Here is a 27144-nt window from a genome sequence, read left to right as displayed (position 1 = left end):
AAGGAAAAAGACTTGGTATTTATCCCAGATAACTTAAAATTTTTGTAGGGTGAATAAATAATAAAAACTATAATATATGAGAAAATATAATATTCTATATCTATAACAAACTATTTCTCAAATTTAGGAGATTAACACTAGTATTTAGTGCTGTGATGACCTAACTGTAACAAATACTTTAGAATAAATGTTTGTCCTAATTTTAAGTCTTTAAGAATAGCTCTGACTGCATGTTGTATTAGAAGCTTAGAAGACAGAGATAAAGGAGACACTAATTCAACTCTTAATAACTGAGGGGTTGGGTTGGTTTTCTGGGGTTTTTTTAGAGAGGTGGAGCTTTTTTTTTTCCTAAGTCCACTGGTCTCATCTCATAAAGAGAACAAAAGAGTTCCTTGAATCTTCCAATTCTTAAAAAAATGTAGACACCATCAGGCAGTTACTCCTAAACTTCCTACATTCATAGTTGCCAAAGCACATGGTCCACACTTATGCTCTTGTCCTGGTTGCAATAGAACATGTATGTACCCCTCTCTCCTCCCATGAAATCCAGCCCCTCGCCTGTGCTCTGCTTCTGCTCTTTTCTGCCTCCTCCAGAGCCGCACACTTTTAATAAGGGTCCCTTCATCTCCTGTATTTTCAGCTCCTTTTTTTTCTCCCCAAAGCCCCAGTACATAGTTGTTATCCTAGCTGTAAGTCATTCTAGTTCCTCTATGTGGGACGCTGCCACAGCATGGCTTGATGAGCAGTGCATAGTTCCGCGCCCAGGCTCCAAACCAGTGAACCCCGAGCAGCGAAAGCAGAGCTCGTGAACTTAACCACTTGACCACAGGGCCGACACCTATTTTCAGCTTCTTTCCTCACAATTAGATCTTTCCCATTAACATTTAAGCAAACTTAAGTTTTTGCAATTTTAAAAGCAAAGCAAAACACGACCTTCCTCAACTCACCTAGTAATTCCTATCTCTTCCCCTTTTATAGCCAAACTTCTCAGAAGAATTATCTATGCTCACTATCTCCATTTCCTCACCTCCCAATCCTGTCTCAATCATTCAAACAAGGGAATTCTCCCTAAAGTCATCAATGACCTCTGTGTAGCGAAATCCAGTAATGCTTTTTAGTCTTCATCTTACTTGATCTTCTCAGTAGCATTTGATACTGTTAGTAGTCCTACCTGCTATAAAATTTTTCCTCTGGCTTCTATGACACTGAACTACCTTGCTTTTCCTCCCACTTCTGGCTGTTGCTTCTCAGCCTCCTTTGACAGATAATCCTTTCTCACTTGACCTTTTTTTTTTCCTCACTTGACCTTTTAATACTAGATCCTGGTGTATGCCAGATGAGGTCAGGGATATAAGCAGGGCCCAGATCATGCAAGGGCTTATTGGAATGTAATAAAAGTATTATTCTCAATGCAAATAAAATTATACTTTTGTATATATAATTTCACAAATTAATCATGGTGAAATTTTTATTTGTATAACTTCTATATATTACTATTAAGGAGCAACAAGCATTGAAAAGTATGATCTTCGTACAAATATGTGGACTCCTGTAGCAAATATGAATGGGAGGAGGCTGCAGTTTGGTGTTGCAGTGTTAGATGACAAACTGTATGTGGTTGGAGGAAGAGACGGGCTGAAGACTTTGAACACTGTAGAATGCTACAACCCCAAAACAAAAACTTGGAGTGTAATGCCTCCTATGTCCACACACAGGCATGGCCTTGGTGAGTATAACTGTGCAGATTCGCTCCTAATATTATATATTAGGCTTCCACAGCATTCTTACATTCTATACAAGGCAGAAGAAGACTAGTGTGGTAGCTGCTGAGTCAGCAACAGTCAGTCACCAAACATTCCTTCACATGCTCCTTGTTAACTGACAAGTGGAAGCAGAGAAAATAAGTGTATACATAAAGGTGGCAGCAACCAGCGCAAGTAAAAACATGGATATTTAAGGATTTTAGTGTAGCGTGATGGACTGACAAACCTTTTTAAATATGTGTTTTGTGTTGACAATTAATGGTATCTAACCTAACTGAAATGCTTATTTAAAAATCTTTAGCATTATTGTTTTTCATCTATATCTCCTGGTTTTCAAGCAGAAATGAGTAAAAACCCAGAAAAACTTTGAAGTGGCACAGAGAATGTCCTGATATTCCTGAAAAATAGACTTTTCTTTCTTTCATTCAATGATTTGCTGAGCAGACATTGATTAGCACGTACTCTGTGCCATGCTCTTTGCTCTGTAGGTATACAAAGATGAGGAAGACACTATATTTACCTTTAAGGAACTGACGGCTCACTCTGAGAGGAGAGAATTTAGGGATCTTGATCAGATGACCTCTCTTTTCTCATAGGAGAAAGAATAAGTGAAATAGAAAGAATTGTTTGATGAGAGTGAAGGAAGTGGAATTAAAATTAGATGGGGCTTGAAATGTTTCTGTATCACCCAGCTTTTGCTACATAACCAACCACTCCAAAACTTAGAGGCTTAAAACAACAACCGTTTATTTAGCTCATGGATCTGTGGCTCATCTGGATTGTTCTTCTGGTCTGAGCTGCCTGAGATGATTTCTGCTGGTTTTCTCATGAATCTTTGGTGGGCTGGCAGGTTGGCTGGGTGATGTGGGATGGCCTCATTCACATGTGTGGTGGTGAGCAGGTGTTGGCCTGGGCAACAGAGGCAGCTGGGCCAAATGCCTCTAATCTTTCAGCAGGCTAGTCCAGGCTTCTTCACATAGTGGCAGTCACCGAGTTTCAAAAACAGCAAGAGAGGGCAAGCCCCAGTGTACCAACACTTGGAACTTCTGGTCGCATCATGTTTGCTAATGTCCCACTGGCCAAAATAAGTCACATGGGCAAGCCCAGATTCAAAGAGTACAGAAAAAGACTCCTCCTCTTGATGGGAGGAGCTACAGTGTCACGCTGAAAATGGGCATGCATTCAGGTATAGGAAGAATTTGTGAGTGTCTTGTCAATTTATCACAGTTTGGAAAAGGTTTAAAATAGTTTCAGTAAAGAATTTGATAGGTTGTCAAATTAAAAGATGGATGAGTAGCAGAGAGGATAGTTAAGTTTAGATAGCATAGCTCTGTACTATACTCGATTTATTAATACTGTGCACCAGAATGCTGGCTGCCCCAAAAAGCCAGTAGCCAGTAAGGAAAATTATCTGGGCATAAAGATTAATGTGGTAGTGGGTACAGCAAAAGATCCAAGAGACAAGAGATTCTACTAGTTACATTTAGGTTTCAATGAAAGATGATCTTAAATGTCAAGTTTGGTAAGAAAGTATAACCAGAGGGTTAGGGCTAAGGGACTGAGAGAGGAGCTTAAAATTAACTATATGAAATTTAACAAAGAAAACAATAAAACATTACTCTTGAGTTTGTAAAATTAACTCTTACAGAGGCACAGAATAGGAAGACATATCTTAACAGCAGCATGAGAAAGACTTATAAATTGGGGTTGACCCTAAAACCCAGGGTCCATAGTGTGATCCAACTGCATACTTCCTCCCACCATGGGGAAAAGAAACTTAATTCTAACTTAAGGTACATTCTTATAGATATGGTACATAGAATGAGAATGCCCATGATTCAGCGATGTTTTGTGCAGATTCAATTGTGCATGGAACACTATCATTAGTTCTCGGCACCACACAAAAGACTTTATTGAACTGCAGCAAGTTCAAAGGAGAATGATCATATAGTTCAAGTTCAGTTTTTATTTCAAATGTTTGTGTCATTCAAAACACCCTTTTTCTTACTAATTTACCTTATAATAAATGAATGTTATAAATTTGAGCTTATAAAAAATTTTTACTGAAGAAACACTCCTTTTATCTCTTTATATGTGAGAATTATATATAGATTTCATTTGAAAAAGTGGTTTTGCTGCTAAAATTTCTTTTCAAAGCTATTGTTTAAGGAGTTGAACTAGATGGATTCAATTTTTCTTCCAGCCTTCTCCCTAATTACACACATACATATGCACACACACATAATTGAATATATACTATATATAATTGGAGCTATAGATAAATGTGTGTGTGTGTGTGTGTGTGTGTGTGTGTGTTATCCAATATCCAATACTGAGTGGAATGATATGTTGGTTTGGGTCATATGTGAATGATGAATATTTATATCTCATCTGGCCGTGATTTCACAAATTAAAATATATTTGTATCACAAAATTTGTACTTTGGCCCTCAAGTAATACATATTTGTATTTTGTCTGGCTATGATCATGTCGCACCTCTTCTAAAAACCCTCTACTGGTTCTCCATCTCATTTGGAATAAAATACCAAGTCCTCACAATACACCCGACCACCCTGCATGATCTGGCTTCACACTCTCCTTCATCTCCCCTTCACTCACCCTGCTCAACCAAACTGGCCTCCTTGCTGTACCAAAGACAAATTAAGCATGCCTCAGGGCCTTTGTACATACTGTTCCTTACCTCACCTTCTCTTCCCTCAGATATCTCCATGTCTGGTTTCCTAACTTCATTCACCTTTTTTTTGCTCAAATGTCACCTTATCAGAAATGTCTTCCCTGATCCTCTCTACCCTTTTATTCTGTTGCATTTTTCTTATTAGCACTTATCAATACCTGAAATATATTTTGTGTCTGTTTCCTGACTAAAATGTCAGATCCATGGGGGCAGAGCCCTTATCTGTTATGTTCTATTAAGTGCATGGCTCTTGGTAGAAACTCAATAGATGTTTGTTGAATAAATGAACAAATGAATCTGGTTCCAATCCCTGATGATGAATCTCATCAATAGATTATGGAGCAAATCTAACTCCTATAGTAAAATCTCATGAATGTGAATTAATAGGGGGAAAGGAATAAAAATGCTTTTTCAAATATCTCTTAACTTCGTATTATTGAAAGATGTTTTAAATATGGCAATATGTGCATCTTGTGTAGTTTTTAATAACTTTCTACTGTTGGATGTCAAAATACTGCCTCTAAAACTTTTAAGACCAGAGCTACAGCGCTATTTCTCCCCTTCACTCCCCAACCTGCTTACCAAGAAGAGCTGTGAGGAAGCCAGATGTCTATATCATAAATTTTTGCTTAGAAAATTTGCATATTTAAGATTCATTGTACTTATTTTTCAATTAAAATGTGATTTTTAAGTCATTACTTCTTTCCCGTCTCCCTGTAGGTGTGGCCGTATTGGAAGGTCCCATGTATGCAGTAGGAGGGCATGACGGCTGGAGCTATCTGAATACGGTGGAAAGATGGGACCCTCAGGCTCGCCAGTGGAATTTCATTGCCACCATGTCCACCCCGAGGAGCACAGTAGGTGTGGCAGTACTAAGTGGAAAGTAAGAAAATATTTAAAGTTCCATTTAAAACACAATAAACTGAATTTATTAAGCTGTATCACATCTAACTTAAAGATAGACATAAATAAATCATGAAAGAGAAATACTTTGAGCAATATAAAGACACTTCTAAAATAATCCCTTTATATAATAGTTCTAACTGTAAATAGCTCAACATTAAGTTAGGCTTTCATTCTAATGTACAGATATTATAAATGTCTAGTTATCATTCTGAGTGAAGAAACTTTATGTAAATATTCAATATGGTAAAAAAATCTGGTGGTTTATATAGCTTTAAAAGTATATGATCTTTTATAATCTGTGTATGACTCCACTCATTGAGGAATTTAAAACTATGGACCAAGAACAGTTTAGTGGATACCAGGGGAAAGGTGGGGTGGGGGTGGGCACAAAGGGTGAAGTGGTGCACCTACAACATGACTGACAAACAATTGAAATTTCACAAGATTGTAACCTATCAATAACTCAATAAAAAAAAATTAAAAAAAAAAAAGTATATGATCTTTTAAAAGTAGTATAGTCTCTCTCAGTGTTTCCCTAAAGAATTCCTTCCATCTCTTCTACTGATTTATCTTTGCTTGCACTTCTTTCTTGTCTCTGTAAACTGCTGAAAACTGGGATGGATTTAAAAGAGGCGCTATCACTTTCCCTTGCCTGCTCTAGATAGAGTAAACAGATTTGAGTAAAGCCATCACCAATAGCTCTTGGTGACTCAGAAACTGAATACCTACCTTTTTCAGGCCTTCTTCCATAAAATGAAGGCCTATATGCTTATTAAATAAAAGTTGTTTGTTGCATACCTTTACTCACTTAAAGTGCTTTATCATCATTTCCCGAAAGATGAAGGAATCAAGCTTAAACTATAGAAACTCAAAATTATTTGTAGAATTATTATTTTTTTAATGAGAAAATATTAGTAAAATTTTTATATTTTGTGACCTGAGATCTTGTTTCCCCAGGACCTCTTAGTTACATCCTACTTTTTGTTATTTATTAGCATTATTACAAGTGATAAAATAGAGAAATAGAGACCCACTTTTTTTTTTATTAAGATTATGATAGTTAACAACCTTGTGAAATTACAGTTGTACATCATTATTAGTCATGTTGTAGGTACACCACTTCACCCCTAGTTCCCTCCCCCCACCCCCCCTTTCCCCTGTTAACCACTGATCAGTTCTCTTTGTCTATATGTTAATTACCACCTATGAGTGGAGTCATACAGAGTTCGTCTTTCTCTGTCTGGCTTATTTCACTCAACATAATACCCTCAAGGTCTATCCATGTTGTTCTGAATGGGACGACTTTGTCCTTTTTTATGGCTGAGTAGTATTCCATTGTGTATATATATATATATATATACACCATATCTTCTTTATCCAATCATCAGTTGCTGGGCATTTAGGTTGGTTCCCTGACTTGGCTATTGTGAATAATGCTGCGATGAACATAGGGGTGCATGGGACTTTTGTAATTGCTGATTTCAGGTTCTTAGGATAGATACCCAGTAGTGGGATGGCTGGGTCATAAGGTATTTCTATTTTTAACTTTTTGAGAAATCGCCATACTGTTTTCCATAGTGGCTGCACCAGTTTGCATTCCCACCAACAGTGTATGAGGGTTCCTTTTTCTCCACAGCCTCTCCAACATTTGTCACTCTTGGTTTTGGATAATTTTGCCATTCTAACAGGTGTAAGGTATCTTAGTGTAGTTTTGATTTGCATTTCCCTGATGATTAGTGATGATGAGCATTGAGACCCACTTTTTAAATGTATCTGATCTCCATACTCCTCCCCTCATTTGTTTTAGCTAAAGAAATAACTGTAAAATTCATTACTACCTATCTTTCCTAATTCTTTGGTAGAGAGTCAGCCACCAAAGAATATAGTAAGTGAAAAAAAGAAGAAAATTAAACCACATTTTTGTGGTTTTTACTCTTTGGTTTAAGCTTTTGGGGTTAGTTCATTGGACTATTTCTTGTGTGGTGGCATATTTCCTAACCCTTATTTCTGGCTAGAAATATGTGTTTCTAATAGAGGACCAAAGAATAACTGCCTTCTCTAAAACCTGATTTCCAGACCTATGGTAGCCTGGACTTCTGGTCATAGAAGTATCTTACTTTCTTACCTTTTCTTATCTCTAATGAGAAATAAGTATTTCAGTCTTTAATCTACCTAAAGTACAATTTATTGAGTATAATTCTGAGGCAACCTAATAATCATATCAGAAGCTAAGGATCTCTTATCTACTAAATATTAAGACATTTGATTTTGAAAGTATGATATATCAACATTGTGATTGTAACTGGTTTATTGGGATATCTCCCAAACTGGTCACTTTGCCCCTAACCTTAACTCTCTCCCTTTCATCCTTCATTTTGGAGACTAGCCTGATGTTCTCCCTAAAATACAAATAGGACCATGTCACTTTCCTGCTTAAAATCTTTCAATAGCTTATCTCACCAAGCCTCCTTTATGACTTGCGTCTGGCCACCTTTCTAGACTCTTCTCTCTCCTCTACCTGTGCATATTACATTGCAGCAGAACTAATCTGTTTGTGAAAAATTCGTTTTGTTTCACACTCCTGTTATCTTTTAACCCATACCATCTGTCTTAGAATGCTGTTTCCTCCACTTTCCTACGTGGTAAACTCAACATCCTTGAAACTTGCTCAAAAATCACCTCTGGAAAACCTTCTCCAATCCCCACTCCCATCTCCTCATTCCCCTACACTCATTCTTCCTTCCATCCTCTGCATTTTCACCATGCATAATTTGTGTGTAATTGTATTGCAGCATATACCACTCTCCTATTGTAGTTGTTTGCTGATCCATCTCCTATAGTAGATCATGGTCTTGAGTGGCCTGGTCCAACTTTTTGTTCCTTACACCTAGCACAGTACCCAGCACATAATCTGAGGTGTGCAATCTTATTGAAGAATGTCATAGTACCACTCAGATGCAGTGGTACTTTAATCATCCCAAGAAAAGGATGTGTTAATCCATCAACCAGCATTTTTCTAAGCTTGCTTTAAAATAAAGTGGCAATGTTTCAAAATATTTTGTCAGTTTCCATTTTTAGGTATATATCCAGAATCTGGAAAAAATAGAATTGATGTTGTTAGTTGAAAAAAAAAAGTATGCAGTTGATTGAAAAAAATTAATTGCGCATCTCCTCTCTACTACTCCTTTGTGATTTAGAACACATCATTTCTCTGTGCCTTAATTTTTTTAATCCATAAAATGAATGACTGGAATAACTACTATTTTTGTTATTTTAATTTATTTTACAATGCTTCCTAGTGCAAGATATAGTTATATGTTTAGGGAAGAACTGTTTCAAAGTTTTATGAGTTATATTCTATATCTTAAAAATTTCAAAGTATTGAGCCAGCCCCAATGATCTAGTAGTTAAAGTTCGGTGCACTCCACTTCAGCGTCCCGGGTTCACTTCCCTGGCACGGAACCACACCACTCATCTGTCAGTAGCCATGCTGTGGCAGCAGCTCATATAGAAGAACCAGTAGACCCTACAACTATGTACTGAGGCTTTGAGGGGGAGTGGGGAAAGAAGAAAAAAGGAGGAAGATTGCAATAGATGTCAGCTTAGGGTGAATCTTCCCTTGCCCAAAACGAAAAAAATTCAAAGTGTTAAAATTTTTTTTTCTACCATGTTTGACAGAAAGATGCTTTATTTAGACTTCCAATTGCTCAGGCTACTTTAAAGCCACTGGCTGGCAGATGTTTTTGGCAGTAGAATCTCCCTTTCAAATGATGTCTTACAAAAACTTCAGTACTTAAGGCAAATGGAAGTTCAAGTTTATTATAAATTTATTTTAAATTTACTACAAGTTTGAGTTTATAACTCTTACTGTAAAAATCAGTGTAGAAGAATGTGTCTTTTAAAGAACACCCAGATTATTTGTATGTTTTGTTTTGATTGCCCAGTATGAAGAGAATCTTTATTAAAGAGGCTGAAAACGGTAACAGTTATTTTAAGTACTAGAGCAATTTAATTGAAATCTCAGGAAAATCTTCACTTAAATTGCTCAAGTAATTTGAAAGTAGTAGAAATTTTTTTCCTAAGTTGAATCTCAAATAATATCTACCAACCATTTTGCATTCTTTATCATAATTTTAAAAAGTCAGGCAAAACCTAAATCTTATTTTAAAATATATAGTATGATACTATGGCAATTTGATATTGAATAATATTTCTCTCTTTATTGTAATTGATATTGTCACGGGAAAGAGAGATGAGTTCTGAATCTTGCATGGCATTTATTTGAGTCAGGTGATATTTTTGAAAATTAAAACTTGAATTTCAAATGAAGTATTTTGGGGACCCTCTCAAGTCTTCCACAGAATGCTATTCTTAGAATACAACTTAAAAACCATTGCTTTAGATAATGATTCTTCAGAAAGTGTTACCAGCACATTTTAGCCCTTAATATTATCTCAGTATAAGTGTTGTTTGTATACTTAAGATCTAAAAATGCCATTTTCTAAAAGAATACAATAGAGACAGAATTCATTTTTCCCCTTAAACACTTATAACATGTTTACCATGTGTCAGGCACTGTTGGAAGTCATACGTTAAGTTTGAGCCTTAATAATCCTATGAGGCAGGGCTTACAGATTTTATGAATGATGAAATTCAGGCAGGTGGAGGTTAAATAAGTGTCCACAGTCACAACCAGTAAATGGTGGAACCAGGATTCAAACCCACAGAGCCTGGTTCCAGAGTCCATGCTCTTAATTATTGTCCTACACCACTTTTCACAGCAGAGACCCTCATTTCACTGTGAAGAGGGTAGGGTACCTTGAAACCTATTCTGTGTGAGTCTATGTGTGTATCTATGTGTTTGTGTGTGTAAGCATGTATATTTTTATTGATATTTTCTAGTTGTTGATGCCTTCTAATATTCTGTGATCCGTATTCAGATAATTATTCTACCAAGTATTAGTTAAAGATGAGAACAGTTTAATATTAAGAACTGTAACACAAAAAAGTGGTTTTTAGCAGATAAAAAATTTTAGCAGATTGAAGTTTCAAATAAATTTCAGTTTCCAAACTATTAGTAAAGTTTAAGTTTAGAACAAGATATTGCCACAACTGTATGTTGCTATTTAAGACATGGTCATCTTATTTAAGGACCAACTTGAGTGGCATAGTATACTTGAAATTATGAATTGAAATGATGAAGTCTACCTTTAAAATATGTATATTTACCCAAATACAAATGCTTAGAGTTTTAATGGGCAGGAATTTGGCATAGTTCAAATACTATTTCTTGAAAAAAAAATTAAATATTAACTAAGACATGCATAAATTCAAAATGTGTGACCTTTTGTACAAGCAATAAACTGAATTACTACTCTTTTAAAAAATCTAATAGAAGAACATCTATAAAGGGCTTCCCAAGTGAATAGTTAGTACAAGAAGATTTTGTGCTTAGTAAAAAATATTCAAATGTTCAAATATTTAAAGTATTTTATCTATATCTTAAGTTCAGAGTAAAAGACTTTTAAATTAGTGCAGTATATTAACTGATAATGAATTAAAATTGATCTACTAGGCACCATTTAGGACATTAACATAGCATATTTATTTGAGATAGCTTACAGTATCCTTTTCTGCAGTAATTTAATGAAGGATCACTGTTTGTATACAATACATTTTAATTTATATACCATTGTTTCAAGCTATCCTTTTATTCTCCTATTTCACTATTACAAGTACATCCCAGTTGACTGTTGACGGTACAACTGCTCATTAATATAACTACGTGTCCTAATTCTGCTTTTTGCCAGGTGACCCCATGCAACTCCCTTAATATCCCTGAGCCCCAGTTTCTTCACCTGTGAAATAGGGATGCAAATGGTTTCTGATAGCATCATTATGATGATTAAATTAATTCAGGCAAAGTTCCTAAACTGTGGTAGGTGTTCAGAGAAGCTGTTTCTTTTGTTTATAACCAAATCCTATCTTAGCTATTTAAGAAATAAGTCATGGTATACTTATATACCGTATGTTACCTATCCTAAGTTGCATTTTAACATCTCTAAAATTGTGATGCATCTTATAATCAGCGGTGACTTGATTGGCAAACAGATGGCAGCTATGAAATAGTTGTCATTGCTTTTATGTGAGTTTGTTTTCTTTTTTGTGTATACACAGAGTGATATGTGATGTATACACATGTATGATACATACATGTGTCATTTAATTGATAGTACATCTTTCTTAATGGCACATAAACTCACAGTGTGTCTTGTAATTGATGGCACCTTAAATTCAATGAAATACCATAAGAATAACCTCTTTGTCTTAAGCATGATAACAGCACTGTTTCTTATTTGTCATTCTGTTTGTTCTTTTTACAGACTTTATGCAGTTGGTGGTCGTGATGGAAGTTCTTGTCTCAAATCAGTAGAATGTTTTGATCCTCATACTAACAAATGGACGCTCTGTGCACAAATGTCAAAAAGGAGAGGGGGAGTAGGGGTGACCACCTGGAATGGATTGCTGTATGCTATTGGAGGACACGATGCTCCCGCATCCAACCTGACTTCTAGACTCTCAGACTGCGTAGAGAGGTAATTTCCTGTGAAGGAAAACTAGGAATCAAAGAACAAATATAAGCCTCTGACACTTCCAGACAAAGGAAGAACTCTTTACTGAGCATCTGCCGCATGTGAGGCAGTTCCTTAGGAGCTTTGTAAATGTTGGGTTGTCTGTTCTGGCCCTTTCTCAGTCTGTCTCCTAACAGCCTACTCAGATTCTTCTCTCATCATATTACTTCCTACTTAAACTTTACCTTAGAATTGATTATATAATTCATTAATTGGCTCATATGACCAACATTTATTGTGTACCTATTTTGTACTGGACACTGTACCTAAGAAAAGAAAGGGAGTTTGATGAATTTCAGAGAGAATGAATTAGAAGCTAGAGGCTAAATAAGAAGTGAAAAGGATGAGGACATTTCTAACCCATTTTTATATAAATGAAATAATATGAAATAAAACAGAAGGCTAAGAAGGCTTAAAAGCTTAAATGAGCCATCCAAACTGGCCTTAGAAACTCAAGGATGGGACCAGGTAAAGAGCCTAACCTCTGTGGAAGATTGGACAATACTTTAGGCTCCCATGTGTTATGTTCAATCTAATTCAAGGAATGGAGAAAATTGAATGGGTTTAGGAGGGAGAGTCAATAGGAGCATTTCTAAACACTCTAGGGCAGAAAGGAATATGTGCATTCAGGAAGCTGAAAGGCAGCCACTGTAGCTGGAGAACAAAGAGTGATGGAGAGAGTGGCAGGAAAGGAGGAGGAGTGGGGTGGAGGTAGGGGCAGATCTTATAGCGTCTTGAGGCCTTATTGAAGATTTCAGATCTTAAAGAGCAGTGAGAAGTTAATGAGTGTGTGTGTGTGTGTGTATTATTTAATCAATTATAAATGACTAGAAGAAGAAGAAAAAGTGAAATGAAAGTTTGTTGATGACAATGAGTGCTTTTTGGGAAATAATAAGCAGAACTGGTTGGTGTTTTTGGAGAAAATAGGAAAGTTACACCTGCATTTCACCTGTACTGGGGGAAAAATAATTCTGATTATTCTTGTTACCTGTTATAATCCAGGAAAGGAAATGGAAGTCTTTATTCGCTTTGCCCCATGAATTACAGGCTCAGTGTAGTACTGCACCCAATGAAATTTGCTCATTGATACAAGAGGTGTTAGAAGCAATACAGGTCATCTTAGTATGATGTATCTGCTCTTAGATAGACAACTTCGGGCAGTTCTAGTTAACATACTTTATGAAAGGAACGAGAGGTCCAAAAATAGACAGCTACAATGATTGAAGCTGTAAGTCTTACATAGAGGTTCACATATTGATTTCCTCAAATTTTCAAAAGTAGGCAATCTAAAACCTTAAAACAGTTTTCATTATTTATGTTAACTCTTTTGAATAGTTTAAGTGAATCTGTATTATAAGTTAAAAGTTTTCAGGAAAATATTGATATTTTTCTCTAAAATATGTTCAAATATGCTTTATATAGCAGATAATAAGACAAAAGATAGGCTTAAAGAACAAAACTATTTTTATGTAAAATTTTTTGAGAACAATGTCAGCTCCAGTTCTAAAATTTTCTTTCAGATATGATCCTAAAACAGATATGTGGACTGCAGTGGCATCTATGAGCATTAGCAGAGATGCAGTGGGGGTCTGCTTACTTGGTGATAAATTATATGCTGTTGGAGGGTATGATGGACAGACTTACCTTAATACAGTGGAGGCTTATGATCCCCAGACAAATGAGTGGACCCAGGTATGGCATTTCATTTTTCATTATTACACTTACTCTGTTTTTGTTGAAACAATTCTGTTGGTAAAACAGATCCTCTCGATTTTGTCTTATATCAAAGTATATAGCATAAACATGATAAAGTCATCTCTTAATTAAATATAAGAAGACGAGGGAATGTTTGATTCTATAATATAATTAAAATCCAAAATTATCTTTAAAGTATAAGTTATTATTATAGAAAAATTATTATTAGTTGGTCTGCCACCGTTTTCTTGCTGGGAATTGATGAGATATTGATTGAGCTGTAGGAGCAGACCACAAGAGGGCTGTAACAAAGGGAGAAGAGATTGTGGAAGACAAGAAACAAAGATAGTTGACCAATCATTTTTAAATACTTGAGCCACTGATATTTGGGAACAGATCAAATGTCTGATCATAACCTAATAAAGATGGCAACACTAAATTATATTAACAAGTGAGAAACTTGACCTGGCAAGCTTAATAACAGGAAAAATTCCAACGACGTCTGTTTCTGGGAGGGCCTAGCACTTGCAGGAATGGTCTTTTGAGATCTTTCTTTCCATCATGACCAAGAACAGAATCAGGAATTTTGTGCCTCAATTCAGTATCTGGTACGTAAAAGACACTCAAATGTTTAACTGAGCCAAAGTTTTCCTACAAGAAGCAATGGTAAGTACTGTCAAGAAAACAAAACTTATGAGAAGCCCCACTGAACTTAACTTCTTAGGTAGGTGGAGTCTGCCTGTGTAAGGGGAGAACCCACAGTGTGGAGCAGCTGGTGTGAGGTGTCCCATGGGATAGGCAGTGAGCGGTATAGGAAATCAAAGAGAAAGAAAGAAAATGGTTGTTGAAAGGGCTTCAGTGAGAAAGAAGAGGGATTTAAGCTAAGACTTAATGAAGTGATCCAATTCAAAAAGGTAGAAAGAAAGGGGAAATTGTGTGAGAAAACATAAGAGAAATGTCACTGAAGCGGAAATACGCAGGCTGTATTGAGGAAGTGTGGCTGGTTACAAGGATTCGTGCTTGAGAAGAGTAGGAGTTCTCACTGGAGAGGAAGGTTGGGGTCAGGATAGAGGTCTGCGAAGGCCAGGCTGGAGTTTAGTCATGAGAAGCCAGTGGAGACTTTAGCCAAGAGAGTGACAGAGTAGTAGAAAGTTCATGTGGCAGCACTGGGGACAGGGTGAGCTGGGTTAGAGGCAAGGGGAGTGAAGGCTGGATACGTGGACAACATTTGGAAGATTGCTTCAGTTGCGAGGCTTGAGGTGTCAACTATGTAGATGGATTCAGGAGAGTGACCAAGTCCCGTCTATTCCTTCTTTCTACCCTTCCTGGGTTGGATTGAGAGGTGCAGCTTCCGAAGAAAACAGCGAAGGATGATCTGAGAGTGCCTTAGAAGCTAATGGAATAGAGCCGTTAAAGAGAGGAGAGAAGTTCAACAGTATAAGGAAGATTGGATAGATTGTTTTTATTCTTGAAGTTGTGAGGACCTTTGAGAATGTGATGGAAGCAGAAGCCACCACGCAGTGTAAACAGTAAAGAGAATAAAAGTAAATGTGGGAGCTGCAGGAGCGTGCTATTTTAAAATAATGATGATAGAAATTTAACATTTACTGAGCACAGTTTACGTACCAGGCTCTGTGCTAAGCACTTTAAAGAACTTATTTAATCCTCTCAACAGCACTTTAAGGTAAATACTATTATTTCCCCACTATATGGGATAAAGAATCTGAGTACAGAGAGGTTAAATAGCTGACCCAAGGTCACACAGCAAATAAACGGGGGAGTTAGAATTTGAGCCAAAGATTTTTTTCACAACAGAGATGAAAACAAGAGATTAGAGGGAGATTCCAGATGCTAGAAAGAGAGCAAAATTGAAGAGCACTTTTCCTGGAAGAAGACTTGAGAGCAAAGACAGGTCCTTCTCAGACTGGAGGAAAGATCTTATCCCCCAAGTTTGGAAGAAAAGATGAGAATATGCATGTAGAAAGGTAGAGGGAGTTTTTAAGTGATGAGGAGGGTAGGAAAAGAGACTTTTAGTGTGACCTTGATCTTGTTTCCTAATTAAGTGAGATCTCTTGGTGGAGGGAAGAAGGCGTAATTTGAGAGCTAGAGTTAAAGCAGCAGGATTTCATTAGAAGTTATGTGATTCTCTACCATCGGCCTCCCCCCATGGCAGAAGTAGTTGTGAATGATAACCCAAGAGCCCAAAAGGGAAGAATCTCTTTTTCTGAGTTGTATTTGATTTGAGCCCTTAGGCTAGTTATAAAGAAATCTATTGGCCAGTATTTGAGACTTCTTATTACAGATAATTAATACTTTATGCTGAGTCACTGGGTATCAACATTAATAACTGTAACCATATAGCTATTTTGTTCGCATGCCACCTCTATTACTATTTTAAGGCGCCTAAATGTGAACTCATAGTATCTGGAAAATTAATGTTTTCCTTTCCAATGTTCCAACAAATGGATGAGAGGACATTTGTACAGGGAATGAAATGAGATTACAACGTCTTAAGCCTCTACCCACCCCCACTACCAACCTTGACCCAAAGCAGGAGGTGACTGCATTGTATTCAATAAATTCTCTAAGCTAAAGTTTCTAGCTGGTTGTCATGAAAACATCAGCTATTCACAAGGTAGAGACTTAGTGTCTTGGCTGTTTTGAGAAAAGCTCCTAATTACAAACAGACGTTTTGATTTAAATGACTTAGTAATTAAGTATTAGAGTAAGCTCCTAGAATACTGTAAGTGATATGGTTTTAAAATAGGTTAATTGTTCAAGAAGAAATAACAGTGATCAAAACAACTGATTCAGATGGAGAACAACTGAGAATTCTCTTTTAATTGAAGTCTGATGTGTTCTTAAAATCCACTCATTGGTCTGTGGGGAGGTCAAACTGATTAGGAAGTCATTTTGATATCATGTATTCAACAAAAACACTTTATTACATACCCCCAAATACATAGTTATAAAGCAAACTCTCTTGGTAACTTTGTATTAGTCACCCTCCCCAAATGCTAATGTTTTAATTCTCCTGGTCCAAATGCATAGATTCTTACTGTGCTCAAAGTAGTTCTTCTTTAAAAACTATCCTTGTCCACACTTTCATTTCCACTATGAATTGCCCAGAGTCTAGGGTACATAAAAAAAAAAAAGACAATAAGTAAAACAGTTAAGAATTATTTTTTATCTATAATTAAGATTATATGCCTTCCTCTAGTACCCCACACTTCTATCTCACTGTCACAGAATTTATTCTCAGGTTTGTTTCCATTCGTAGGGAGTTAGATGGGTGGTATTTAATGTTTATTTACTCTGCTAAAAAGCAGTAGAATGGATTTAGACTTTTCAGCCATGCACAGAGAAGGCAGTCAACAAATGTAAAGTTACTGGTTCCCCTGGAACAACATCATAGGCCCGCAGTGTGTTGTGTGTTCTGTCCCTGAGACAGCACATCTTTTGCAGGCCCTCTCTAGATGATACTTGATATTGTCTCCATATTGGTTACAAAGTTACTTTAAGCATTCAGCGTTTCCTCATATCCCTATTGTGCATCATTTTGGCTAAAATATAGTGTTTCATGTAGACCAATTCCTGAACCATTAAAAAAAATCCCCTTTAAGTAGAAGTAAATACTACGTAATCATGCGATATATCCAGAACAATTTAGTCTATGAAACTTTGACCTCAGAAGGGGAGTCTCGAGGATGAGACCAGACCAGCGGTAAGGCTAGGACAGCAGGGGCTCGCGGCCACAGCTCTTTACCAACAAGTGCAGACTATTTCAGTGTTTCACCAGCTGGTGTGGTATTATCACCATTTTTACCGACAAACCCAACAGATATGTCTTTTTGTTTCTTTTTAGGTTGCTCCACTGTGCCTAGGAAGAGCTGGGGCTTGCGTTGTGACTGTAAAATTATAATTTAGTACTCTGTTTTCTAAATGAAGATATCCTCTTCCTTTATGAATTTAGTACAATTATTCTACTATCAATGGATGCATTTTTAGGAAATTTGCACTACCATATTCCTGGGCACAAAGTGCCTGATCTCAAAGAGAAGATGTTAAAGTAAGGGAGGATGAACCAGGATTAAATACTCACATTTCCTAGTAAATGAAAACTACAGCTGGTGGATTGTGAACATACATTCCTGATATAAAATATGAGGACATATGCACTTTCAAACTCAACCTAGTGTTAACTGGGAATTTCATTTCCTAATAATCAAGCACATTTTACTCACATTATCCAGATTTCTTTTATTACAGCGCAAATACACCAGAGAAAACTTGTAACATTTTGCTTTGTAACTTTATCATACATGAGTTACAGTAATTTTTGTTTATTTGTTTGCTTGTTTATTTAACCACAACCACTATTTTAATGACATACTAAAGACTATGCTATTTAGTTTTTTCAGAAATAGCTGCATTATATGTGCTTTGGTTGTGGATTTTATTTCTAAAATTGGCTTAGTGCAATGCATAAAGAAAAACATTAAAGAGTTAAATCAATAATGATGAAAAGAAAACGATATGATCTTTGGGGTCCATTTAAATATTCATCCGATTACATCTAGATTCACCAAGAACTCCGTGTTATGATATTCTCAAATTGGAATTGAAACATGGTGTTTTGCATTAAATTTAAGATATGCAAATTTACGTAGAGAAAATAAATGTTATATACCCTATAATGTTCTTTCACCTAACTAGTATTTAAGTATATGGATTTGTTTTCTTTTATAAAAGGTGTTTTGATTTTGTCTTTTGATATTGATAAAACTTTGGATATTCTATGTTCTCATGTCTGTTTGCCTCCCCTGCCTTGTTTCTTATGTTTTGCCACTGTTAGTGACCCTTTGTGTTTCTTTGTAATCAAATAGTTTGGCGGGAATGGGCTTATTGAATGTTTGAAAAATAAGTTTAGTGTTTATTACCAAAAGTTTTGTACATTTGTAAACTCTAATTACATAAGTGAATGTTAATACTCCTCTCAGTGAATTGTTTCTTATTTGCAAAAATGCATTGGGCAGTAACATTTTATGATAAATCCTTTAAGGTATAAGTCATTAACTTATATCTTGGTATTAAATGAGTATAAACTAAATTCTCGTCTTTTAAAATACAATGTTATAGTTAATGTGTTTTTACATTTTATATCAAGGAGGCCTTTTGAGTTGCTTTCTTTAAAAATTAAAACCTTTTTTTGAGCTGATTTTGAATGCTTATGAAATGTTTCTACCTTGGAAACCAGGAAACTGAGTACCTCTATTCCCAAAACAAATCCTGTAGTCATTTTACTGGTGTGGCCACGAAGAAAATAATAGTGATAGTGACAAACACATTAATATTTCAAATATTCGCTATATTATGGATAGGAATTCAATTATTTCCCTGACAAGAGGGATCAGCTGTGAAGTATATTTATGTATTTAGGGGAAAAGAGAGAAGAGGAAAAGATAGAACAAACAAAATTTCAGAAGCAGAGACACGTCAGTACATCGTGCCTTCTCTGGAGGCCCAGACCTGTCATTTGAAAGGAAGTACTTATACTGTGATCACTCCTCTGAACACTTATCACGCATTCGCTGGTCTCTGTGCCCACAGTGGAGCCAGACTCATGCTTTAGGGGATTCATTAGAAGAACATTTCCTTCCTTTGATTTTCTACCCTGATAGAAAGTCTCTCCCATGCAGTTTTGTAGTCAGTAGGATCTGCTCTCCTGGATACTAGTAACGAAAACCGTTTCTTTTCTAGTAACAGAGTGCTCACTAAAACATTCATTCCTCTCCTAAACTGGGGTCTTATAAATCTAGAGGAAAATATGGCTCTTCCGTGTGTCTGTCGTCCAACACTGCTGCCTTGACTTTTACTATTAGCCTCTCCATCCAGATGTCTAGCTAGCTGCTGTTTATTTTAACCCCAATTTATGACCCCCTAATGAAAAATAATAGTATTTGCTAATAATTATTGAATGCTTATTATAAACTAGGAACCAAGTTTTTTGCATGCATTAATGCACTTAATCTTCACAACAACCTCATGAGGTAGGTTCTACTATTATTCCCCTTTTTACAGATGAGGAAACTGGGGCACAGAGAGGTTAACTCCAAGATTATATATAGCAAGTAAGTGGCAGAGCAGGGATTCACACTCTTATCATTCCTGCTTCTGGGTAGAAAAAGAGAGTTTTATTTTATGTGAGGAATAATTTGTTTTAATAAAGAGAAAAATGAAGAAGTTTTATGTTTTTTAGAAGTAAAATTTATACCAGTCACACACCTATTGGAAAATTTTTGTTCCTTAGTATTGGGGGGAAATTTTGTTTAAATCTGTTATAGAATTTTATACACATTTTGCTTTAGAAAAGTAAATGCAAGAAAACATGATATACATTTCAAGTTTTATAAATATTAGATAAATTTCTTGGTATTTTGGGTGACTGAACCATAAACAAATTTATTCATCAAAAATAAGCTTTATTACCAACAAATTCAGCAACCTGTATGAAATGGACAAATTCCTAAAAAGACAAAAGTTACTAAAACTAACTCAAGAAGAAATAAAAAACCTGGACAGTCCTATAACAAGTAAAAATATTGAATCACTAATCAGAAACCTCCCAAGAAAGAAAGTCTAGGACCAGATGGGTTCACTGGTGAATTCTACCAAGATTTAAACAAGAATTAAACCAATGCTTCCTAAACTCTTCCAAAAAATAAAATAGAAGAAAAGGGAACTCTTCCTAATTAATCCTATAAAGCCAGCATTACCTTGATACCAAAACCAAAAAGAATGAATGGGGGAAAAAATAACAACATGATCATCTCAATATTGAAAAGAAAAAGCATTTGACAAAATCCAACAGCCTTTCATGGTAAAAACACTCAGCAAACTAGGAAGAAAAGGGCATTTCCTCAACCTGTTAAAAGACATTCATTAAAAACCCACAGCAAACAACATACTAAATGGTGAAAGATTGAAAGCTTTCCCCCTCAGATTAGGAAAAAGCACACTCTTACCACTGCTGTTCAACATTGTGCTAGAAGTTCTAGCCAGAGCAATTAGGCAAGAAAAAGAAATAAAAAGAATCCTGATTAGGAAGGAAGAAGTAAGACTATATTTGCAGATGATATATATTAAAAATTCTAAAGAATCCACAAAAAAATTATTAGAGCAAATAAGCAAATTCAGTAATGTTGCAGAATACAATATCAACACACAAAAGTCAGTTGTATTTCTATACGCTAGCAAAAACAATCTGAGAAGGAACTTAGGAAAAAAATTCTATTTGCAATAGTGTTGAGAATAAAATACTTGGGAATAAATTTAACCAAGGAGGTACAAGGTTTATATGCTGAAAGTTACAAAATATTGCTGAAAGAAATTAAAGATGAGCTAAATAAATGGAAAGACAGCTCATGTTCTTGGGTTGGAATACTTAATAATGTTAGGATGGTAATACTCCCCAAATTAGTCTACAGATTCAATGCAATCTCTATCAAAATCCTAATGGACGTTTTTTTTGCAGAAATGGAAAAGCTGATCCTAAAAGTCATAGGGAATTGTAAGGGATCCAAAAGATCCAATCTTGAAAAAGAACAAAGTTGGAGGACTCATTTCCTGATTTCAAAATTCATTACAAAGCTACAGTAATCAAAACAATGTGGTACTGGTATAAACATGTAGACCAACAGCAAAAAATAGAAAGTCCAAAAATAAACTCTAGTCAATACATGTGGTCAATTGATTTTCAACAAGTATGCCAAGATCATTCAATGGAGAAAGAATATTATCTTCAACAAGTGGTGCTGGAACAACTGGATATTCACATGCATAAGAATGAAGTTGGACCCTTCCTTCACAACATATATAACCAACATATTAACCCAAAATAGGTCAAAGACCTAAATATAAGAGCTAAAACCATAAAACTCTGAGAAGAAAACATTGGCATAAATCTTCATGACCTTGGATTTGGCAATGGTTTCTTAGATGTGACACAAAAAGCACAAGCAACAAAAGAAAAGATAGATAAATTGGACTTCATCAAAATAAAAAGCTTCTGTGCATCGAAAGACAGTATCAAGAAAGTGAAAAGCCAACCACAGAATAGGAGAAAATATTTGCAAGTTATATATCTGGTAAGGGTCTAGTATCCAGGACATATAAGGAACTCCTCAAGAACAAAAAGATGAACAGCCCAATTTAAAAATGGGCAACGGACTTGAGTAGATATTTCTCCAGTGAAGATATACAAATGACCAACAAGCACATAAGATGCTCAACATCATTAGTCATTAGGGAAATGCAAATCAAAACCACAATGAGGGGCTGGCCCCGTGGCCGAGTGGTTAAGTTTGTGCGCTCCACTGCAGCGGCCCAGGGTTTTACTGGTTCAGATCCTGGGCGCAGACATGGCACCACTCAGGCCACGCTGAGGTGGCATCCCACGTGCCACAACTAGAAGGACCCACAACTAAAATATACAACTATATACTGAGGGGATTTGGGGAGAAAGAAAAGAAGATTGGCAACAGTTGTTAGCTCAGGTGCCAATCTTTAAAAAAGAAAAAAGAAAAAGTGTTTGCTTTATTTAAAAAAAAAACACACAATGAGCTACATTTCATACCCACTAGAATGACTATAATTTTAAAAATAGAAAATAAGTGTTGGAGAGATATGGACAAATTGGAATCTTTGTTCATTGCTGGTGGCAATGTAAAAGGGTGCAGCTACTGTGGAAATCAGTTTGGCGGTTCCTCAATAAGTTAAACATAGAATTACCTTATGACCCAGCAATTCCACTCCTGGGTGTATACCCTCAAAAAAACTAAAACTGAGAACAGGTGTGCAAACAAAATTTGCCTATGAATATTCATAGCAGCATTATTCATAGTAGCCAAAAGGTGGAAACAACCCAAATGTCCATCAGCTCATGAATGATAAACAGATTGTAGTATATGCATATAATGGAATATTTTTCAGCCATGAAAGGAAATGAAGTGCCGATACATTCTACAACATGGATGAGCCTTGAAAACATTATGGTAAGTAAAAGAAGCCGGACACAAAAGGCCACATATTGTGTGATTCCATTTATATGAAATATCAAAAATAGGCAAATCCAGAGACAGAAAGCTGTTTTAATGGTGGCCAGGGTTTGGGAGGAAGAGGGCGCAGGGAATGACGGCTTAATGAGTAGAGGGTGATGAAAATGTTTTGGAACTAATTAGTGGTTACACAACATGGTGAAGGTGCTAAATGTCACCTATGGCAAATTTTATGTATATTTTACAGCAATAAAAACCTTTTTAGGTACATTACAAATTGTTGTTTAAATGTCATAACAATAACAATTCTATATATATCACTAGGATTAAAACTCTGTATATTCATCTCAAAGAGAATTTTTAAGTGGAATTTGCAAATAAATGAATTTTAAAATCTAACAAAAAGGCTCTTTAGATCTTAATTATAATCTCAGAAAAGAGGTGAGAAACATTGACAAACATAAGGGAAGATTTGATTGGGAGCTCTTCGCCAGTGCTTGGTATACAACAGGCATTCCATAAATGTTAAAAGTCAAAATAGATATCTTTTCATAAACTCTGTATAATGTCTGGAATTGTTGATAATGACTTCTACTCAGGAAAATATTCAGTAAAATGATACATAATTTTACCATAACTGGATTATAAATCCCCACGTAATATTTTCCTTCTATTTCATTATTTAATTAGAGTAAAAAAAAATTAAATGCCATGAAAAATCAAAGCCTACTTTTGGCATTTTCATCCCTCTGCATCTCAGATACCTTCCATAGATTTTTAAGAACGCACCATTCCTCCCAACAAACATTCTGTCCTTACTCCTAAGGCCTAAGGAAGTATCATGCTTATTTTGTATCTCCCTGGGCCTGCGCAACTCTGACATCTTACGAATCTCTTGAAGAAATGCAGTATGAATTGATGGGTATCAGCATCATGACCAGTCCTTACTGCCCCCCCTTTCCCCCAGCCCTGGGTAATTCTCTCTTTTGGGCCAGTGAAGTGCATCTAGAGAGTGAGGCCCCGGAAGCCTGGAACCACATTCAGTCCCCTAGCACTCTGCCCAGTCTCAAGTTGGTTGCATTTAATAACATTTCTTTTTGGATAATGAACAATTATATTTAATTGAAGTATTTTTAAATAGTTTTATATTGTTGAATGAATATTACTTGTATAATACTTTTGTGCCTAAAAAAAGAACTAATGTAAGTTGGCTTAATGACTCAGCGACCGTTTGGTTATGCTGCAAGTGATGGCATGCTCAAGGTATTAAAGTTATCCTGACTATACTATGTTTCCAAATTAGTCAGATTGTTTATATTTTTCTGAAAAAATTTTGCTCAGAAAACGTCTCTTGTCACTTCTTAAGATAGTGAAAACATTCTACTTGAAATTAAGAAGTAGTATTCAACTAAATTCTAAAAATAGTTTTCTTTAGAGTTATGCATCTTTATAAATCTAAAATACATGCTAAACTGAGCAGTTCAATAGAGACACAGATGGAGTAAATTTTGTGGAAGGAAAGAGGCCCGTGCTTAAGCGGTAGCTGGAGTGATGAGGTTAGCTGGAAGCTGTCATTCAAAGAGCTATCTCTCTGTCATCGACAAGAATAGCTGTGTGGTGTGAGAACTTCAGAGAAAGAAATGCTGGGTAGTAAGTTTGGAAAGCTAACCTACTTACCTGTCTGATTCTGTATCAGAAACTCAGTAACAAAGCTGCAGAGAAGGACTGGGGAATGAGTTAATCCAGTTGAGATCCATTTATCTCAGAAACTTCCTGATCGATAAGGCGCTGAGCAAAGCAGTAGGCAGACTAAAACCTTATACCATAATAGATCGTAAAACAAAGGAGGGGAAAGAATGTTCGTTCCTTAAGGACACGTACTGGGGTATATTTTTGTATCCCCTGCAGCACATAGCATTTTATCCACTGTTATACCTTCACACAATAGGCTGTCACTAATTATTTGCTGAATGTAAATATGAAACAGACTTAGTCTTTAAGGTAAATCATCTCAGGTATGGAAACGCAGATTTACAGTATCACAGATTCTGAAGCTGAACAAAGAGAGTTCATGAGGTTTCCTTATTCGCATATTGCAAGGGGGTTATGAAATTAGGAGAGGGGTGGAAAGCATGAGCATGGAAGTGGGAAAACCAGAATCTGTTCAGGAAGTAAGGAGCAGCCCCGGCTGTCTGCAGCATCAGATATGTGCAGAGGAATGGAGGGAAATGTCAGCTAATGTATTGTTTTATGCAAATTAAGGATGACAGTTACCCCTTCTGTCTGTACATTACTCCAAAATAACATGAAGAAGCTCCAGATGGTCGTAATGACTGCCAGGGATGCAGTCTGCACACAGGCCTCTATATACTCCGTCTACCTGCTGACCTTATTTAAGTAGCCATATGGACCTCTTACAGCTAAAATATATTAACTAAATGGTCTATTTCCTCATCCCCCAGTAACTACTACAGATTTTCAAATGTCATGGACATTTTACTCAATATTTGGGTGGTAGGGAAATTTTATAATAATTTCTCTACATGGCATAAATCCTTCGTAATAAGAAATAGTCATTGCAAAGTTTGTACTAGATGATTGCTCAGGTGCGTTCAAGCTCCAGTACTCAATAATGTGGGCTGAATATCATCTGACCATCTCAACATTCACGCCCACCAGATATGACATTTGGGGATATCCATCCCAGCCAGAACCCAGAATGCTACAGGAGATATCACCCCATAGCTTGCACTACCTAGTCCTGTGATTTTCAACCATGGCATCACATGAGGACTACTTGAAGAACTTTAAAAATACCTTAATGCCTGGACTCCACCCTAGATATGACCTCTCAGGATGTCAGTCCCAGCCAGAACCCAGGTGATGCTAACGTGCAGCCACACCTGAGAACCATTACTTAGGCCAATCTCACACAAGGGTGGCTTACACTACCCCCAGACTGTGTCTCCACCTTACCAACTTCTTCAAGTCAAGGTCCTCTGTGTCTGAGTGTTTGTGTCCCCCTCAAAATTCATTTGTTGAAATCTTATCACCCAAAAGTTATGGTCTTAGTGGGTGGGAAGTGCTTAAGTTATGAGGGTGGAACCCTTTTGAATGGGATTAGTGTCTTATAAAAGAGGCTCCAGAGAGATCCTTAGGCCCTTCCACCGTGTGAAGATACACTGAGAAGTCTGTGACCAGAAGAGGGCCCTCACTCAACCATACTGGCACCCCAATCTCAGACTTCCAGCCTCCAGGATTGTGAGCAATACATTTCATCTGTTTATAAGCCACTCAGTCTGTAGTCATTTGTTATAGCAGCTGAACAGTGTTATACCTGGAGCACACTTTTCAAGCATCCTCAGGCACTTTCAGGAGAGCCATTTATTCACATAATTATGAGATTCCAAATCATTTTTATCTTCTCAAGTTCCCTGAGGACCACTCCAAGATAATATTTTGCTAGCTTTATTTAGCATGTGCAAGATACACAATTTATTTTAAAACAACATAACACTTAGAGGTTTTCACTAATTTAGATGAGCTTTTCCCAAGTCATGCCAAATCAGTGAGGCTGTATAGCATTTTTGTAGAGGAAATGGAGTCTTTTTAACAAAGTTATTCAAGAAGCTATTTGTGATGGTCTAAAATGAAAAATGACTCTTAAAAACACGGATAACTCAGAGCAGAGTTTCATTTCTGTGTAATATGGTTGAGTAGGTTATTCAGATGAATCATCCTGCTTAGAACAACCAAAAATTCCAAATAAAATATATATTTTCTTAAAGCCTTGAGGAGCACACAAAATCCTAAGGATTAGGACAAAAAATCTAAGTGAAATGAGAAAGGTGGGTGGAGCACTGAAGCTCATTTACCCCAAGGGCATTCGCCAAACCCAGGAACTTTCCCTTTGGTCTTGTTGGTCTCCGAGGGCATGGGACAAAGAAGTCACAACCCCAGACATGCCAAGGTGGAAAGACTCTACTTGTATAAAGTGCTACAGCTTCAAAGGAAATGGCAAACCAAAAGAATGCCTACCTCACTCCCCATTATCAGGAGACTGAAGAAAAAGACAGAAAATGCCTTGGAATCTCGGACAGCATGTGACTACAAGCCAGCCCCACTGTAAAGCTGCAGCCCAGATTTATATTACGTAAAGGAATAAAAAGTCTGAATAGTCCTATAATCATTTAAAGAAAATCTTCCACACAAAGAAAACTCCGGGCCCAGATATTTTCACTGGCAATTTCTACCAGTTACGGAAGACTACTTTTCCGAAGCGTATTTAAACAAAATAGTAAGTGTCCAGGAAATTAATTTCAGAAAAATGACATGAGAGAAATGCCCTATCTACACAATTTCAATGAAATATTTCTCTAATTCATAAGTGTTTTTTG

At 36.4% G+C, this 27144-nt stretch overlaps 1 protein-coding gene and 1 long non-coding RNA gene across 5 annotated transcripts in view; one reads left to right on the top strand and one right to left on the bottom strand.

Annotated features, from left to right (window-relative positions):
• The window catches only part of KLHL5 (kelch like family member 5), a 75351-nt gene extending 54933 nt beyond the window's left edge, over positions 1-20418 (top strand). For 3 of the 4 annotated variants that reach the window (XM_044767698.2, XM_070506027.1, XM_044767697.2), the window contains 5 exons: positions 1502-1726; positions 5179-5341; positions 11748-11960; positions 13517-13688; positions 17557-20418. In XM_044767698.2, coding sequence (XP_044623633.2) covers positions 1502-1726; positions 5179-5341; positions 11748-11960; positions 13517-13688; positions 17557-17613 — 830 coding nt within the window. In that variant the 3' untranslated portion in view covers positions 17614-20418. The remainder of the gene's footprint in view (positions 1-1501; positions 1727-5178; positions 5342-11747; positions 11961-13516; positions 13689-17556) is intronic. The other variant, XM_070506028.1, reaches the window with a different exon arrangement.
• Positions 1-27144, bottom strand: part of LOC139044876 (uncharacterized) — a 63390-nt gene that overhangs the window by 29718 nt on the left and 6528 nt on the right. The gene's annotated exons all lie outside the window — the stretch shown is intronic.

Source organism: Equus asinus, chromosome 3 (assembly GCF_041296235.1).
Source record: "Equus asinus isolate D_3611 breed Donkey chromosome 3, EquAss-T2T_v2, whole genome shotgun sequence".
Lineage (NCBI taxonomy): Eukaryota > Metazoa > Chordata > Mammalia > Perissodactyla > Equidae > Equus > Equus asinus.
This window is presented reverse-complemented; position numbering and strand designations above follow the sequence as displayed.